Consider the following 17867-nt stretch of genomic DNA (forward strand, 5'->3'; position numbering starts at 1 on the left):
TCACGTTCAAGCCATGAATTGGCAGGCAAACATGCGATAGCAAACACCAGACCATTGTTTGAAAAATTTAAAACTTTACAAATCTTTAACACTTTAAGTCTTTAACAAGGCTTGTGGAAACATCAGTTAGTGACATTAGCTTCAGCATAATGTGAAGCTAAGCATTACCAAATGAAGATCAATTACTGCAATCCACTTACCCTCAGCAAGGAATCAAGCAACCTTCCTAAGCACTCACAAATGAGATTAAATGGGCAAGAAAATTTTTTTTTGGTAACAATGAATCCATTTGGTACCATCATTTTGTAGACCGTATTATAGGTGGTCAAAAGGAAGTCTGTAGATGTGTGACATCCTCCAATAGTTCATCACCAATGACAGGAAAGGCTTAAAGTCTTTCATAAATCCAGCATGGCTTCTTTCCATTCGGACATCTGGCCCCATATGCATGTTAATGTGCTACAGTTGTCCATTTTGAAAACAGGAATTGAAAAAACTAAGAAACGGCAAGCCAGTTGTTTAGACAGGTCTTAAGATCAGCTGAGTCGGCTTAGTATCAGGAAGATGCAAGGAGAGATGAAACATAAAAGAGAACGTAAACATTAATTTGGCATGCAGAAGCAGGGCCTCTCAATAAAGGTTAGTAAAAATGTGTATAAATTCACCAATCTAGGAGGGGATCAAGTCCATCGATGAACATCTGTTTCTTCATCAATGCTGTTTATAAACTCCTCTGAATTGTCACTAACTTTCCCTAACCTTCCTTTCTTCTAACCCCCCTACTACCCCCCTACTATTTTATATACTCTAAAATAAACAGCAATGGAGAAATGAAGGCATGTGTCAGCTCTATTTACAACAGCTATTAATGGAATGAGAATCTAGTACAATTAAAAGATTAAAGTTGTAATGTTACATGAATAAAGCAGAAATGTTATGAGTGAAAAAGAGGTGTTACGATTAATGGGATGATTTTTAAAAAAGTGTTAAATGTTACTTCTATTTCAAAACATTTAGAAAATTAGTATAGCAATTGGAATAGTAAAGAACTTAACGATTAATTTAAAGGTATTGCTTTGTTAGTGATTCCATTACTGATTCCTCTATTACTCGAAGAAAGATTCATACTACCTACTAACCAAAAAAATACTATTGTTTCATGTTTAGTACCAAATATTTGCATGTTTTTTAGCAAATTACCATGTAAAGTAACATTTAGGCCCGGTTTACACCTGGTATTAAGATGCGTTTTGGTCGATGAGTTCACAAGTGGACGACGCTAAATACAAGTAAAACGGGATCTAAAATGTTTTGAGCTTGTCCACTTTTGACCGGATTGCTTTCGTAGTGTAGAAGCTCATGTGGTCGAATGCGTTCGAACAGCCACTAAAGATCGTCTCCTCTCCACCAACTGACCTAATGCGTAACATTATGGGAAGAGCTCTAGCCAGACAGTATTTAAACTTTGTCGGCTGAAGACACAAGTTTGGTTTAAAGCACAGTGTTCTCTCACCATTCCTGATTTCTAACACTCACTCACAGCGTTCCACTGATCTTGTGTCTGTCAGAGTAGAAAATAAAGCTGCTGCTCTCTGTATCTTTTCCTTCGCGTTCATATGTAAATTGCGCAAGCTTTTTTTAATCCATTAGATCAAAAGTTCTGAAAAAAAAACGACATTTACCCACCCATCAATTGTCCCTTTGAAGAAACAAGACAGAAATTTTTTCAAGTGGACAAAAAAGTTGAAATAAAACACCAGGTGTAAACGGGAATATGTCTTCCTCGTTTACTTGTGATCCGATTGACCAAAACGCATCTTAATACCAGGTGTAATCCGGACCCGAGTCACTACACGGATTCAAGTCTCAGGACAGAAAAATCAGTAACAGATCCCATTTTATTAGTTGCGCTGTAAGTTTGCTGCTGCGTGCAATGCAATCGAAAGATCGACTAGAAGGACTTTGTATTATTCTTCTCATTTTTCTCTCTCAACACACTTGATTCAAACTATTATGCAACTTTTATGCTGCACTTCTATTATTATTGAGTATTGTTTATTCTTGTGTTTGATTTTGTTCTCATTTATCGGTTTTGGAAAGTGAATTGGACTTAACATATTGACCTTAGTCCAAACTACACTCAAAATCCCAGAACTTTACTCTTCCTCACTCTCGCTACAACTACCTGGTTCATGCCAGCTAGTGAAACAGTCGCGCTTGGGAACGAAGCACAATGGCACGTCACAAGTCGCACACATGACTGGAGTTTTAAAGGTACATATTTTGCATTTTCGCCTTCCAATACTGCTGTCCCCGCTGATGTACTTGGGCAGGTGGGAGTCAGTCGTAGGAATCGGGCGTATTTGTGCAGGAGCAGATGGAGGTCCGGTTCCTGCGAGTTCTGCAACAAGAGCCTCCCGGAAGGCTTTCTGGGTCAAAGGTTTCTGGTTCTTCATCTTGGCCATCTGCTGGTGCAAAATGAAGGCATTTACAACAGCGATGTCCACAAAGTGGTAGAAAAAGGATCGATACCATCTTCTTGTTTTATGTAGAACCGTGTAAAATGAAATAAGCGCGTCAGACAGATCCACTCCTCCCATGTGCCTGGAATGAAAAGAATAAGATTTGTCATTTAAAAGGCACACACACAAACTTTACACCACTGATTAAAGTCTACTTACTTGTTGTAGTCCAACACGGCAGCTGGAACTGGGAAATCTTGAATGGCCCAAACTCCATCGGCTCCTTTCACATTCCTCTTTATGGTGTCTCCATTAAAGGCTTTATGAAAGGTGGAGCACATCAGCACATCTCTCTTGTCCTTCCACTCAATAAACAGCAGGTTGTCTTCCCGAAACCAGCGAATATTGCCACGAGGAGCCAGTTTCTTTGAGTGGCCAATGCGGTTTGCTCGAACAGTGCCACAAGCCCTGATCCTCTTAGCGAGCAAGTCTCTGAAGAGCTTGGGACTGGTGTAAAAGTTGTCAACAAACAGCTTGTAGCCAGAACCCAACAACCTTTCATTTGCTAAGATCATGACAGCATCATAGCTTATGCCTTTGCTCTGCTCTAAATTCATTTTTCCCTCATAAATGAAGAAGTCCCATGTGTAGCCACAGAGGGAATCTGCCAGTACGAAGAGTTTGTACCCCCATTTTGTAGGTTTGTTTTTCATATACTGTTTGAGTCGATTTTTAGCCTTTGATGCCACCATTCTTTCATCAATGGAGATGTTCTGAAAGGGATGAAAAGCGGCTCTGCATGCGTCCCTAATGTCCTGGTACAGCGGTTTGATCCTACACAGACGGTCATATTCAGGTGTTCCCTTCTTTGCGTCATTCTCTGCATCCACTTTGGGGTCACTAAGATGGAGAGCTTTAGAGATGGACATAAATTTCCTACTTGACATGATTAGTGCAGGATACGGCAGACTGTACATGTGAGACTTCCTCCAATAGTCCGTCAGTGTGAAGCATTTCAGCAAACCCATGTAAATCACCAGTGCTAGGAATGACTTAAAATCTTTTAAAGAAATGTCCTGCCATGGCTTCTTCGTTCCTTCATGACGCATGGCTCCGTATGCATTTGAGTTGGCTAGAATTGTCCGCATGACAGATTTTGAAAAGAACAACTCAAAATACTGTAGAGGACTGCATGATGCATTGGAGACCAACTGTGGGCCAGGTCTTAGTCTAGGTTTGAAGAGTGGCTGAATCGGCTCAATATCAGGCTCATCTGCACTTTTCCACTTGTCTTCTAAGATGCTTAAGGAAAAAGGTAGGGACCGACTCACACTGCTTTTCCTATCTTTCCCTTTCTTACTCTGTACAGAAGCAGGCGAAGCAGATCTGCTGGATTTTGCTGGAGATGGTGATATGGAAAACAAACTGGATCTCTTCTTCTTTCGTGGAGTGACCTCTGGATTCCAGTCAGCATCAGAGGCATCATAATCTGAAAACCTGTTGCATGATTCAAGAAGAAAAGAAAAAAATATATATTACAAACGTACTACACTAATAACCAAGAGCAAATGTGAAACACTAAAAAAAAAAAGACTCATGCTGAATTAATCTTATTTTCTACAACTTAATATGAGTTACATTACATTTATGAATACTGTGTTAATGTATTTATATCTAGATTGTTCTACAAAAACTGAAGGGATTTTTGTTGTTTATATATTTCTATATTTAATTAACTTATAATTTGCCTTCAAACAAAGAGACATAGCTCATGTTATGATAAATTACTTCAGGAATACATCAATGCATTCAAAATTGAAAAGCTGTAAAAAACCTGGAACTGGAGTGAGTACAATAAACATTTTGAATTTCTGACACGCCCATTTCAGGTGTGGTTGTCTCTACCTCATTCAGAGCAGTGCCATGACAGATATGACAGCGAGGCTGTGAGGGACAGACTTACTGTGTTTAATAGCATCTGTTGTAAAAACTTTAAAGCTCATAGATCATTGATTATTTTCCACAGCTCATGTTGTCTGGAGATTGTCTACTGAAATTTCTATCAAAAATGTTTGTGCAGTGTTTTGTCAGCAGAACAATCCCAAAAAATAAAGAACAGTACAACCAAAGACTATAAAGACGGTTCCCTCGTATTATTTATGAATGGGAGAAACTACAACGCGCAAAATGGCGGAATACATCCAGCCTTCAAAGTAGGCTAATAGAGCCAATCGCTAATCGGTAAAGTCGCAGCTTCACTGCAGCTGCCGTTAGAAGCTCTGATTCCCATAGTAACCTGACAGTCGCGTTTAGGATTTTATGCGCAATGGCTTAAATATTCTTTTATAATTTAATAATTATTTCTTTATAATTTTTATTTTAAAAATATATGTTTTTTTTTCTTTTTCATTTGAGCATAAAACAACATTTATGGGACAGATTATGTCAGATTTTGTAGCTGATTTTAAATATGTTTTTTAATTTTGAGTTAGGCAAGCAGTTTTTAAGATTTCTGGATTCCCCCATTCGAATAGGGCTTGGTCTTGGATGCCCGAAATAGCTGCCCGGAGGCGTTGCAAACATGGGCGCCTAATGAACAGACTTGAAATGGAGTTTGGTAACCCCCCACAGCCTCGCCTTCATTTCTATTGGAAATCAGAGATGGAGCTGCTGTGAATAAGGTCTATTAATCTTTGTTGTTGAGGGTCCAGCACCAGGGACAGGACAAAGCACGGTGAATCTCGATCCACACAAACGCGCTTGTCTTTTTCTGATTCCGTGATGCGGAAAAAACAACAACACGTTCACACAACATTCACGTGCAAATCTACTGTATGACATTGACACCGTTTCAAAACGGCATATATTTATTAAGAAAAAGAAGGAAAACAAGAAGGGGGAAAAAACACCACCCAAAACAGACGCGGAAATTAGAAATAGCCTACTTTATGTGAATAAAGTCGCGGGTTTAACTGCAGTGTAATGCTGCGTGAAAATGAAAAATAATATTAAACAACACCACATTAATATTGCATAATACAATTCAGTAATCAACAATATTATTATTATTAAACAAAATTGGACAGTGTTACAAAACACAAGTTAAAGTGGCTGAGACCTTGTCACTACTAAAATGAACTGGAAAAAAAGCTTGGAGTCCACTTTCAAAAACATATCGTCAAGCTAAGCCAATTTAATTTATGGTGCTTTTAAAATTATATGAATTAAAAGAAAACTATTTGGTCAATTGACAAGTAAATCTGTTGCTCAGTAAGAGCCCAGGGGATAACATGTTGCACGCAAAACAGGCTAAACAGTGTACATTAGGCTACTTTAAAATAAATCGGCTCAATTAACTTCTCATTCATTCATTGATACATTTGTGATGTTGGCATGCAAAAGCACAGGTTATTTTCGTATAATAATGACGATTCTTGTGGAAATATACATTAACTTACTCGTCCAGAACGGTATCTAAACAATCGATGGATATCTCCTCTACTGCAGAGTCCACGCAAGAAGCGACACTTTCTTTATCAGATGAAGAATCCGATTCCTCTGTCTCGTCTTGTTCTTCACCGCTGTTAACACATTCCTCCGAGCTGTCCAGAACCCTGTCAACCTTCTCCTTATTGCATGCATCCATCTCTAAATGCAGATCTCTCTGAGTGAAAGTCGCAGATAATAGGCTACGGCAAATCTCTACAGCAAGTGGAGCACAAACACCATGCGGTGATTTACTACATAATGAAATTAACCCGTTAACCACCGAGATCGCTCTTCTATTCGCTGTTGTTCTTGTCTATCATGATTGTATCATCATATTATTGGCCAGCTGCCTCCAGATGAAACAACAGGTATACCTTGACTGGACGTCACCGGGATTGGTCGTCCTGATTGGATATTTTGAAATAAAGCGCAATTATTTTTTTATTTCCCGAAGGCATGTTTTTTATACACTTCAGGACTTTTTGAATGAACATGCCTACCGAAGAATTGCAAAACCTATACCTCTAAACTAGTAGGAAAGTCTCTCAACTATGGAAAAAAATAGCATTCAGAATAAGCCATATGTACAAACGCTGTATATTATAATTGTGTGATTAAAAATAACTTATTTGGGTCACAGAGCAATATCAAAATTTAAGCCAATGGTCAAAGACATGCTGCTGATCCCTGTTCACAAAGTCCAAAGATTTATGATCCCAGCAAATGTGTAACATCATTCATTATAAAAATAAATAAATAATAATAATAGCTGCCGCACCTTTAACAAATTCAGTCATTTAAAAAAAGTTTTTAAAAAGGCTTATTTTAATGATGGATCATTTATGAATTTGTAACAATATTTTTCAACAAACTATGCCTATTTACATATCAAAAAAGTGATTCTCAAAGGGCAGTTTATAAAAAATGTGTTTAATGACATTAAACAATTTACAAAAAGTACAGATATCACTCAAACCAGACTACTTTAGAATATTATACACAAGGATATAAAATGTATGTCTACAGTTGTAATACTAATATTAAGCACTTTTCCCACAGTCAGGTCAAAGAGATCAGACTACACCAGGTAATGGTACCAATAGCATTTCCATGAGAACACATTTTGATACAATTACAAAACGCAAGTTAGCTAACAGTGTTTAGGAGAACCACAATGGTAGATTGGATTTATCCGCTCACAACTGCCCATATACATTCTAATCCTGATTTTGCAGCACCACAATGAACAAAGAAACCATAACTGTGTCAATAAATCTGGATCGGTACTAAATGGCACAATTCTGCAATGGTAAAACATCGGACGGACGATGCAAAAGCCCTAAAAATAGTTCCAGTGCAACTGAATAAAACTGGGAGAAAAAGAAAGTGTCAATTTCCAATTACATCTACTTACTACACCTACTACTAAAAGTTTAATGTTCTTTTCTATGATATTTCCAGTTTATCAGAATTTACAAGCCTCAAATGCCATTAGTCATCGTCAACGGCTTGCTAGTTTCATGTTGCATTTCTTTCTATTTCCAGAGTTTGATAATGCTTTTATACCTTGATTTGTTTAGGTTGGCAGTTTGGACTTGTCTACACATGAACTGCTCTTTAAGTTTTACTCTGTGTCAGACTCTTCACGGGGACCCGATTTATGCCATTCACTGTAACAGTGGCGGTTCGGAACAAAGCACAAATGCACCTCGCAAGTTTCACACATGACTGGAGTTTTGTGGGGACACATTTTGCATTTCCGCCTTCCGAATGTGCTGTGTCCTCTGATGTACGTGGGCAGGTGGGAGTCAGTAGAAGAAGTCGGTTCTGTTCGGTCAGAGGTATATTCAGGGCCCGATCCTGCGAGTTCTCTAACAAGAGCCTCCCTGAAGAGCTTCTGGGTCAAAGGCTTCTGGTTCTTCATCTTGGCCATCTGCTGGTGCAAAATGAAGGCATTTACTACAGCGATGTCCACAAAGTGGAAGAAAAAGGACCGATACCACTTTCTTGTTTTATGTAGAACTGTGTAATATCCAATAAGCGCATCAGACAGATCCACTCCTCCCATGTGCCTGGAAGGAAAGTAACATTTATTAAAAGACATGTCATTTAAAAGGCATAATTAACACTGATTAAAGTCTACTTACTTGTTGTAGTCCAACACGGCAGCTGGAACTGGGAAATCTTGAATGGCCCAAACTCCATCGGCTCCTTTCACATTCCTCTTTATGGTGTCTCCATTAAAGGCTTTATGAAAAGTGGAGCACATCAGCACATCTCTCTTGTCCTTCCACTCAACAAACAGCAGGTTGTCTTCCCGAAACCAGCGAATATTGCCACGAGGAGCCATTTTCTTTGAGTGGCCAATGCGGTTTGCTCGAACAGTGCCACAAGCCCAGATCTTCTTAGCGAGCAAGTCTCTGAAGAGCTTGGGACTGGTGTAAAAGTTGTCAACAAACAGCTTGTAGCCAGAACCCAACAACCTTGCATTTGCCAAGATCATGACAGCATCATAACTAATGCCTTTGCTCTGCTCTAAATTCATTTTTCCCTCATAAATGAAGAAGTCCCATGTGTAGCCACAGAGGGAATCTGCCAGTACGAAGAGTTTGTACCCCCATCTTGTAGGTTTGTTTTTCATATACTGTTTGAGACCATGTCTAGCTTTTGATGCCACCATTCTTTCATCAATGGAGATGTTCTGAAAGGGATGGAAAGAGGCTCTGCATGCGTCCCTAATGTCCTGGTACAGCGGTTTGATCCTACACAGACGGTCATATTCAGGCGTTCCCTTTTTTGCGTCATTCTCTACATCCTTTTTGGGGTCACTAAGATGGAGAGCCGCACATATGCGATGAAATGTTCTACCAGACATGATTTTTGCAGGATATGGAAGACTGTAGATGTCTGACTTCCTCCAATAGTCCGTCATTTGGAAGCATTTCAGCAAACCCATGTAAATCACCAGTGCTAGATATTTCTTGAAGTCTTTTACAGAAATGTCCTCCCATGGCTTCTTCCTTTCTTCATGACGCATGGCTCCGTATGCATTTGAGTTTTCTAGAATTGTCCGCATGACAGATTTTGAAAAGAACAACTCAAAATACTGTAGAGGACTGCATGATGCATTGGAGACCAACTGTACGCCGGGCGTTAGTCTAGGTCTGAAGATTGGATGAGTCGGCTCAATGTCAGGCTCATCTGCACTTTTCCACTTGTCTTCTGAGATGGAGAAAGGTAGGGATCGACTCACTTTGCTTTTCCTACCTTTCCCTTTGTTACTTTGTACAGAAGCAGGTGAAGCAGTTCTGCTAGACTTTGCTGGAGATGGTGAGACTGAAGACAGACCGGTTCTCTTCTTCTTTCGTGGAGTGACTTCTGGATTCCAGTCAGCATCATCAACATTATCATCAACATCATCATCAGAGAGATCTGAAAACCTGTTGCATGAGGCAAGAATACAACATGCCACATTTACAAATGAAAAATTACCAAATAAAATGAAACTTTGATAGTACATTTTTTTATTCATTTTTATTCTTATATTGTTAAATAAAGTATTTAACATAAACTATATTCGTGTTTAAATGATCATGTTACATTCCATTATGCCACAGTGAGCACAGCTCTAATAAAATTCCCTAAAGAAATACAAAATAAAGAGCTGTAATATAGTTACAGGCATATGTTTTAATCACAAATGATTATCTTTGAGTACAAACGTAAAACATGTACCTTAAAGTTACTACATTAACAGCATAGGTAAATATCTTGCTCTATGTATGCAATAGAAATAATTAGCTGCAGTCTATGAGGGCATTCAAATGTCTAGCCACTACATGAAGTGATTTAATACAAATTAAAAATACATTTATTTCAATTGATCATTCTTTTTTTTTCCCCTTCACTAATTCAGACATATCTCGACAATTACTGGTTTGGAATAATTTAAACATTTATAGATGGTCATTAAAGAGTTAAATGTTCTTATAATCTGCAAATGATTTGAAAATAAATAAAGTATTTATATATATAAAATAATCTCCAATTTAAAAAGTGTGTAAACTTACTGGTCCAACACGAGATCCAGGTTATCGAGCAACTCTTCTTTGGAATCCACGGTGGAAGCGTCACTTTCGTCAGAATCTCCCAATTCAATCGTCTGGTCGTGTTCCCCGTTACTACCGGACGACTCCCCATTTTCAACTGTATCGTCATTTTCCTCCTCGATACCGTTTTCACACTCGACCGTAAGGGTTATGTCCATTCTCATAAGCACTCACCGCAAAACGCAATTCAGCAGCAGAAAAATAAATCTCCTGCAGAAAGACACGGTCCCGCTGAGAGAGTAACCGCGCTCTCATTGGCTACTTTACTTGTCCGTCTTAATATGCTGGTTTCTCATTGGTCAAACGCCAGACAGCGGGAACTTAGACGAAAAGTGTCCCTCCCTTATTCGCAACACCTATGTGAGGGTTATCAGTCCTATAGTCATTATAATTAGCTAGATTAAACTTAAAAACTAGTCAGTGGGTGGTCCTAGCAAGCATAGGTGTCAAGAGATAGTGGCAGCGGGGTGCAACGAACTAACAATAACGGCATTGTTAAAGATGATTTAATTTAAATTTGAGCGGCAGGCGCACTACAGAGATAAGCAATAATAGTTTTTAGTTTTTTTTTAAAGAAAAAAAGCTACAACTAAAAAAAGACTCAACATTTTTTTAATTTAACCCTCTATGATAGTGTTTCATCCAGCCAACATAGTCTATTTTCGTTTATTTTTAACAAAATGAGACCCACATTTTGGTCAAACCTATCTCAGGGGAGAAGAACTCAATACTAATCAATGAAAGTGCAAAAACAGTGGTCACGTGGCTTACAGGGGTCCATTTTGTGGCTGCTTCAGCACATGGCTCCATATTTTCTCAGATGAAAAGTGCATTTTTCACCAATTTGCATCCAGTTCATCACCCACATAAAAAATACGAGTCACCTTCACTACTAAGTAAAGAAGTATTTTCAAGAACTTTACATTATATAGGCTATCATCAAATGTTTGAGAAGGCATACAAAAAAAAGTGTTGCCTCAGGGCAACATTGTGCAATATTAAGGGCATTCCAGGCATACTAGGTTGGATTACAAATGTATTATTTTTGCAAGGAAAAGAGTTAGAATTATCTAAATATATTTGTGTTTTTGCATGATTTTGTAATGCACTTATAAGAATAGTAATTCACATACTATATCTGCACATATTATGATCTGCACATTTTCTATAGCACTTAAAAAAAGGTATAAAATACAACTGCCAGTTGATGAGAGTGAGCGAAGATGAAGATGATTGATATGATAACTTGATGATATGATAGTATAGTTATATTTTTTTGTCTACGATGGTACAATGTTGCCTAAGAGCAACAGCTGGATATGAAATGTTATTTTTTATAAAATATGAAATTTGTAATACGCTAAAAACTGGATAAATGTGTTTGTTCAAGTATCTTGTTAAAGAAATATATACGTTTTCAATAAATATATTTATTTTTTCTACATGAAAATGTCAAATGTTTTAAAATTGTCCGTTGTGGTACAATGTTGCATTGAGGCAACAAACTTAAAAAAAAAAAAAAAATGATGAAAATGTTTATTGATATTGTTATAGTGTTCAATTTTAAGCAGGAAAAACACCACAAATACCTTTTTTCCTCATTGATATCATACTACGCACCATAGAGGGATAACCGGTTAAATGTTAATATGATGATGTATAACATTTAAAACCATATATAACAACATTCAGCATTGCATTGTTTTAACAATTGCACTCAAATATCTGTGGCAAAACAATGTGGAGAGCAAAGACTTCAAATAAAGCAAACAAAAAGCTTACCAGTAGGTGGCGCGCTCAACATGTCTCAGTGTGAGGAGAGAATAGCATGGTTTTGTTAGCATAATATACATAAATACAAAATGGAAACAGATATTAAATGCAAAATTACCAAATGCCTTTCTATAAAAAGTAAATATGTATTTTAGGTGGAATTTCTTAGCAAAATGAAACAAAATACAATAGCATCTGATAACAGAAGCACACTTGACAGCTAAATGTTAATATGATCATTTACAGCATTTAAAGCCATATATAACAACATTGTTTTGACAATGAGATTCAAATATCTGTGTCAAAACAAAAAGGAGAGCACAACATCTATCACAGTTTTCAAACTATTTATATGGACAACAAAGCAGGTAAAATGTCTTTCCAGTACCGTGGAGCGCTCAACCTATCTTAGTTTAACTAGACGACTGCTGGAGGGAAGAATAGCATGGTTTTGCTCGCATAGAAATACATTGCTTTTGCTATTTAAAACGCACCAAAAAGCTTGATTTTAGCTTTATATTAACATATTTTGTTTAAGCAAATCATAAAATCATGCTGTTATCTTGATAGTTGTCATCTTTCTGAAACTTATGCACACAAGTTCAAGATTTCTGGTTAATGTGGCCCTAAAATATGAAACAGTTTTAATAAAATGCATACATGAAATACATGATATCAGGACTGTTAGTTCGGGAATGTTGTTGACATGGGCCACATTAAACATTTAGATGCTATATGAGAACAGTGAAACAGTAAGAAAGAGAAACTGAGAGAGTGTGTGTTCACTGCCGATCCGGGAGCTCAGATAAAGCCGACAGTGTGTCCAATCTGAAACAGGTTTTCCCACAATAGGAACTCTCCACCCCATCCTGGTTGGAGTTTAAAAGCCCAGCCTCTCCACACAGAGAGAGACACCCGTCGTGCTCAGGTCTGCCCACCTGTTCTCATCTGAAACATCAGTTCAGTTTCTCTCGCCACTACCCAACGATGAGTCTGAGAAACAAACGCATCAGTTCCAGCAGCTCCGTGAGGATGGGAGGTTTCGGCTACAGCAGTTTAAGTGGGATCTCACTGGGAGCATCCGCTCCAAGTTTCAGCACCAGCTCGGCATATTTGGGGCCTCCAATGGCCAGTGTCTCCGTCAACAAGAGCCTTCTGGCACCCCTCAACCTGAAGATCGACCCTAACATCCAGATGGTGCGCACTAAAGAGAAGGACCAGATCAAGTCCCTGAACAACCCTAAGTGTGACCCATTTCTACTATAAGTTTAATGTTCTATGATATTTCCAGTTTATCAGAATTTACAAGCCTCAAATGCCATTAGTCATTGTCAACGGCTTGTTAGTTTCATGTTGCATTTCTTTCTATTTCCAAAGTTTGATAATGCTGACATTCCTTGATGTGTTTAGGTTGGCAGTTTAGACTTGTCTACACATGAACTGCTCTTTAAGTTTTACTCTGTGTCAGACTCATCAGATATACCTGATTCATGCCATTTATTGTAACAGTCGCGCTTCGGAACAAAGCACAAATGCACCTCGCAAGTCGCACACATGACTGGAGTTTTGCTATGACATATTTTGCATCTCTGTCTTCCGACTGTGCTGTCTCCGCTGAGGTACGTGGGCAGGTGGGAGCCAGTAGAACGAGCCGATCCTGTTCGGTCAGAGGTATATTCAGGGCCCGTTCCTGCGAGCTCTCTAACAAGAGCCTCCCTGAAGAGCTTCTGGGTCAAAGGCTTCTGCTTCTTTATCTTGGCCATCTGCTGGTGCAAAAGGAAGGCATTTACTACAGCGATGTCCACAAAGTGGTAGAAAAAGGACCGATACCACTTTCTTGTTTTATGTAGAACTGTGTAATATCCAATAAGCGCATCAGACAGATCCACTCCTCCCATGTGCCTGGAAGGAAAGTAAAATGTATTAAAAGACATGTCATTTAAAAGGCATAATTAACACTGATTAAAGTCTACTTACTTGTTGTAGTCCAACACGGCAGCTGGAACTGGGAAATCTTGAATGGCCCAAACTCCATCGGCTCCTTTCACATTCCTCTTTATGGTGTTTCCATTAAAGGCTTTATGAAAGGTGGAGCACATCAGCACATCTCTCTTGTCCTTCCACTCAACAAACAGCAGGTTGTCTTCCCGAAACCAGCGAATATTGCCACGAGGAGCCAGTTTCTTTGAGTGGCCAATGCGGTTTGCTCGAACAGTGCCACAAGCCCAGATCTTCTTAGCGAGCAAGTCTCTGAAGAGCTTGGGACTGGTGTAAAAGTTGTCAACAAACAGCTTGTAGCCAGAACCCAACAACCTTGCATTTGCCAAGATCATGACAGCATCATAACTAATGCCTTTGCTCTGCTCTAAATTCATTTTTCCCTCATAAATGAAGAAGTCCCATGTGTAGCCACAGAGGGAATCTGCCAGTACGAAGAGTTTGTACCCCCATCTTGTAGGTTTGTTTTTCATATACTGTTTGAGACCATGTCTAGCTTTTGATGCCACCATTCTTTCATCAATGGAGATGTTCTGAAAGGGATGAAAAGAGGCTCTGCATGCGTCCCTAATGTCCTGGTACAGCGGTTTGATCCTACACAGACGGTCATATTCAGGTGTTCCCTTCTTTGCGTCATTCTCTACATCCTTTTTGGGGTCACTAAGATGGAGAGCCGCACATATGCGAACAAAGTATTTACGAGTCATGATTTTTGGAGGATATGGAAGACTGTAGATGTCTGACCTCCTCCAATAGTCCGACATTTGGAAGCATTTCAGCAAACCCATGTAAATCACCACTGCTAGAAATCTCTTGAAGTCTTTTACAGAAATGTCCTGCCATGGCTTCTTCCTTTCTTCATGACGCATGGCCCCGTATGCATTTGAGTTTTCTAGAATTGTCCGCATGACAGATTTTGAAAAGAACAACTCAAAATACTGTAGAGGACTGCATGATGCATTGGAGACCAACTGTACGCCGGGCGTTAGTCTAGGTCTGAAGATTGGCTGAGTCGGCTCAATGTCAGGCTCATCTGCACTTTTCCACTTGTCTTCTGAGATGGAGAAAGGTAGGGATCGACTCACTTTGCTTTTCCTACCTTTCCCTTTGTTACTTTGTACAGAAGCAGGTGAAGCAGTTCTGCTAGACTTTGCTGGAGATGGTGAGACTGAAGACAGACCGGTTCTCTTCTTCTTTCGTGGAGTGACTTCTGGATTCCAGTCAGCATCATCAACATTATCATCAACATCATCATCAGAGGGATCTGAAAACCTGTTGCATGAGGCAAGAATACAACATGCCACATTCACAAATGAAAAATTACCAAATAAAATGAAACTTTCATACAAAATGTTTGTATTTATTTTTATACCTATATTGCTAAAGAAAGTCTTTAACATTAACTACATCTGCGTTTAAATGATCATATTCAATTTCTATTATGCCACAGTGAGCACAGCTCTAATAAAAAATCCCTAAAGAAATACAAAATAAAAAGCTGTAATATAGTTACAGGCACGTTTTAATATGCACATACATAAAATAATTATCTTTGAGTACAAACGTAAACCTGTATTTCTTAAAGTTACTACATTAACAGCTTAGGTAAATATCATGCTCTATGTATATGCAAAAAAAAAAAAAAAAGCACTGCAATGAGGACATTAGAAAGTCTAGTCACTACATAAAGTGAATTAATACAAATTAACATGTACCTTAAAGTTAGGCCTACTACATTAACAGCATAGGTAAATATCATGCTTTATGTACATGCAATAGAAAGAATTAACTGCAGTCTATGAGGGCATTAAAATGTCTAGTCACTACATAAAGTGAATTATTTTTTAATTATTTAAATTGATCCTTATTTTGTTTCTTTCACTAATTCAGACATATCTCGTCCATCACTGGTATGGAATAATTTAAACATATGTGGTCATTAAAGAGTTAAATGTTCTTATAATCTGTCCCTCAAGCCATATTATTTAGCTCCAATCAAATGATTAGAAAATTGACAAAAATTCGATTATATATAAAGTATTTATATATAAAAAAATCTCAAATTTAAATATTGTGTAAACTTACTGTTCCATAAAATGAATTAATACAAATTAGCAACACATTTATTTCAATTGATCATATTTTTTTTTCTCCTTTACTAATTCAAACATATATCTCGACAACCACTGGTTTGGAATAATTTAAACATTTATATAGGTGGTGGTCATTAAAGAGTTAAATGTTCTTATATTCTGCCTCTCAAGCCATATTATCTCCAATCAAATTATTTGAAAACTTCATAAAATTAGATTATATAAAAAGTACTTATATAAACTCTCAAATTTAAAAAGTGTGTAAACTTACTGGTCCAACACGAGATCCAGGTTATCGAGCAAGTCTTCTTTGGAATCCACGGTGGAAGCGTCACTTTCGTCAGAAGAATCTCCCAATTCAATCGTCTCGTCGTGTTCCCCGTTATTACCGGACGATTCCCCATTTTCAACTGTATCGTCATTTTCCTCCTCGATACCGTCTACATCCTCGACCTTAACGATTATTAGGTCCATTCTCATAAGCACTCACCGCAAAAGGTAATTCAGCAGCAGAAAAATAAATCTCCCTCAGAAAGACACGGTCCCGCTGAGAGAGTAACCGCGCTCTCATTGGCTACTTTACTTGTCCGTCTTAATATGCTGGTTTCTCATTGGTCAAACGCCAGACAGCGGGAACTTAGACGAAAAGTGTCCCTCCCTTATACGCAACTCCTATGTGAGGGTTATCAGTCCTATAGTCATTATAATTAGCTAGATTCCTCGCAAGAATAGGCGTCAAGAGATATAGGCGGCGGGGTGCATCGAACTAACAATAATGACATTGTTAAAGATTGATTTAATTTAAATTAAAATGAGCAGCAGGCGCACTACAGAGATAAGCAATAATAGTTTTTTTTATTTAAAGGAGAAAAAACTACGACAACTAAAAAAAAGACTCAACATGCCTTTAATTTAACCCACTGTGGTACAGTGTTTCCTCCAGGCAACATAGTCTATTTTAGTTTATTTTTAATAAAATGAGACACCAACATTTTGGTCAAACCTATCTCAGAGGAGAAGAACTCAAATACTAATCAATTAAAGTGCAAAAACAGTGGTCAAGTGACTTACATGGGTCCATTTTGTGGCTGCTTCAGCACATGGCTCCATATTTTCTCAGATGAAAAGAGCATTTTTCACCAATTTGCATCCAGTTCATCACCCACATAAAAAATACGAGTCACCTTCACTACTAAGTAAAGAAGTATTTTCAAGAACTTCACATTATATAACATAACATGTTTGAGAGGGCATAAAATTAAATTAAAAACCTGTGTTGCCTCAAGGCAACATTGTGCAATATTAAGGGCATTCCAGGCATGTTGGATTACAAATGTATTATTTTTGCAAGGAAAAGAGTTAGAATTATCTAAATATATTTGTATTTTTGCATTATTTTGTAATGCACTTAGAATGCAATAGTAATTCACATACTATATCTGCACATATTATGATTGGCACATTTTCTATAGCACTTAAAAAAAGGTATAAAACACATCTGCCAGTTGATGAGGGTGAGCGAAGATGAAGATGGATAAGATTATGGACAACAAAGCAGGTAAAATGTCTTTCCAGTAGGTGGAGCGCTCAACCTATCTTAGTTTAACTAGACGACTGCTGGAGGGAAGGATAGCATGGTTTTGCTCGCATAGAAATACATTGCTTTTGCCATTAAAAACACACCAAAAAGCTTGATTTTAGCTTTATATTAACATATTTTGTTGAAGCAAATCATAAAATCATGCTGTTATCTTGATAGTTGTCATCTTTCTGAAACTTATGCACACAAGTTCAAGATTTCTGGTTAATGTGGCCCTAAAATACAAAACAGTTTTAATAAAATGCATTCATGAAATACATGATATTAGGACTGTTTTTTTTTTTTAAATGCGTTTATTAGGGCATGCAGTTAGTTCGGGAATGTTGTTGACATGGGCCACATT

General features: G+C 37.9%; 3 protein-coding genes and 1 long non-coding RNA gene across 5 annotated transcripts; 1 reads left to right on the forward strand and 3 right to left on the reverse strand.

Moving 5' to 3' along the window:
• Window positions 1-64: 64 nt before the first annotated feature.
• Window positions 65-6156, reverse strand: LOC309475049 (piggyBac transposable element-derived protein 4-like). 2 transcript variants are annotated; one of them, XR_014197487.1, is made up of 4 exons: window positions 5921-6156; window positions 2682-3959; window positions 666-2604; window positions 65-549 (listed from the first exon to the last, which is right to left on the reverse strand). XR_014197487.1 is itself a non-coding variant. In XM_082137656.1 (3 exons), exons 1-3 carry the CDS (start codon window positions 6106-6108, stop codon window positions 2157-2159), a joined length of 1914 nt encoding a protein of 637 aa, XP_081993782.1. In that variant the 5' UTR covers window positions 6109-6156; the 3' UTR covers window positions 65-2156. The 2 variants fall into 2 exon arrangements, 1 of the variants encoding a protein (XP_081993782.1); XM_082137656.1 differs by having other exon boundaries at window positions 65-2604.
• Window positions 6157-6885: 729 nt separating this feature from the next.
• LOC309476552 (piggyBac transposable element-derived protein 4-like) lies at window positions 6886-10366 on the reverse strand. The gene is made up of 3 exons (XM_082139643.1): window positions 10022-10366; window positions 8099-9391; window positions 6886-8023 (listed from the first exon to the last, which is right to left on the reverse strand). The coding sequence occupies exons 1-3, from the start codon at window positions 10222-10224 to the stop codon at window positions 7576-7578; spliced, it is 1944 nt and encodes a 647-aa protein (XP_081995769.1). The 5' UTR covers window positions 10225-10366; the 3' UTR covers window positions 6886-7575.
• A 2570-nt stretch (window positions 10367-12936) lies between these two features.
• Window positions 12937-15182, forward strand: LOC309476440. The gene is made up of 2 exons (XR_014198152.1): window positions 12937-13077; window positions 14955-15182. It is a non-coding gene; the product is annotated as an uncharacterized lncRNA (long non-coding RNA).
• Window positions 13071-17491, reverse strand: LOC309475997 (piggyBac transposable element-derived protein 4-like). Its single transcript, XM_082139065.1, has 3 exons — window positions 16196-17491; window positions 13811-15103; window positions 13071-13735 (listed from the first exon to the last, which is right to left on the reverse strand). The coding sequence occupies exons 1-3, from the start codon at window positions 16402-16404 to the stop codon at window positions 13288-13290; spliced, it is 1950 nt and encodes a 649-aa protein (XP_081995191.1). The 5' UTR covers window positions 16405-17491; the 3' UTR covers window positions 13071-13287.
• Between the last annotated feature and the right edge of the window lie 376 nt (window positions 17492-17867).

Source organism: Leuciscus leuciscus (genome assembly GCF_965113295.1).
Source record: "Leuciscus leuciscus genome assembly, chromosome: 15".
Taxonomy (NCBI): domain Eukaryota; kingdom Metazoa; phylum Chordata; class Actinopteri; order Cypriniformes; family Leuciscidae; genus Leuciscus; species Leuciscus leuciscus.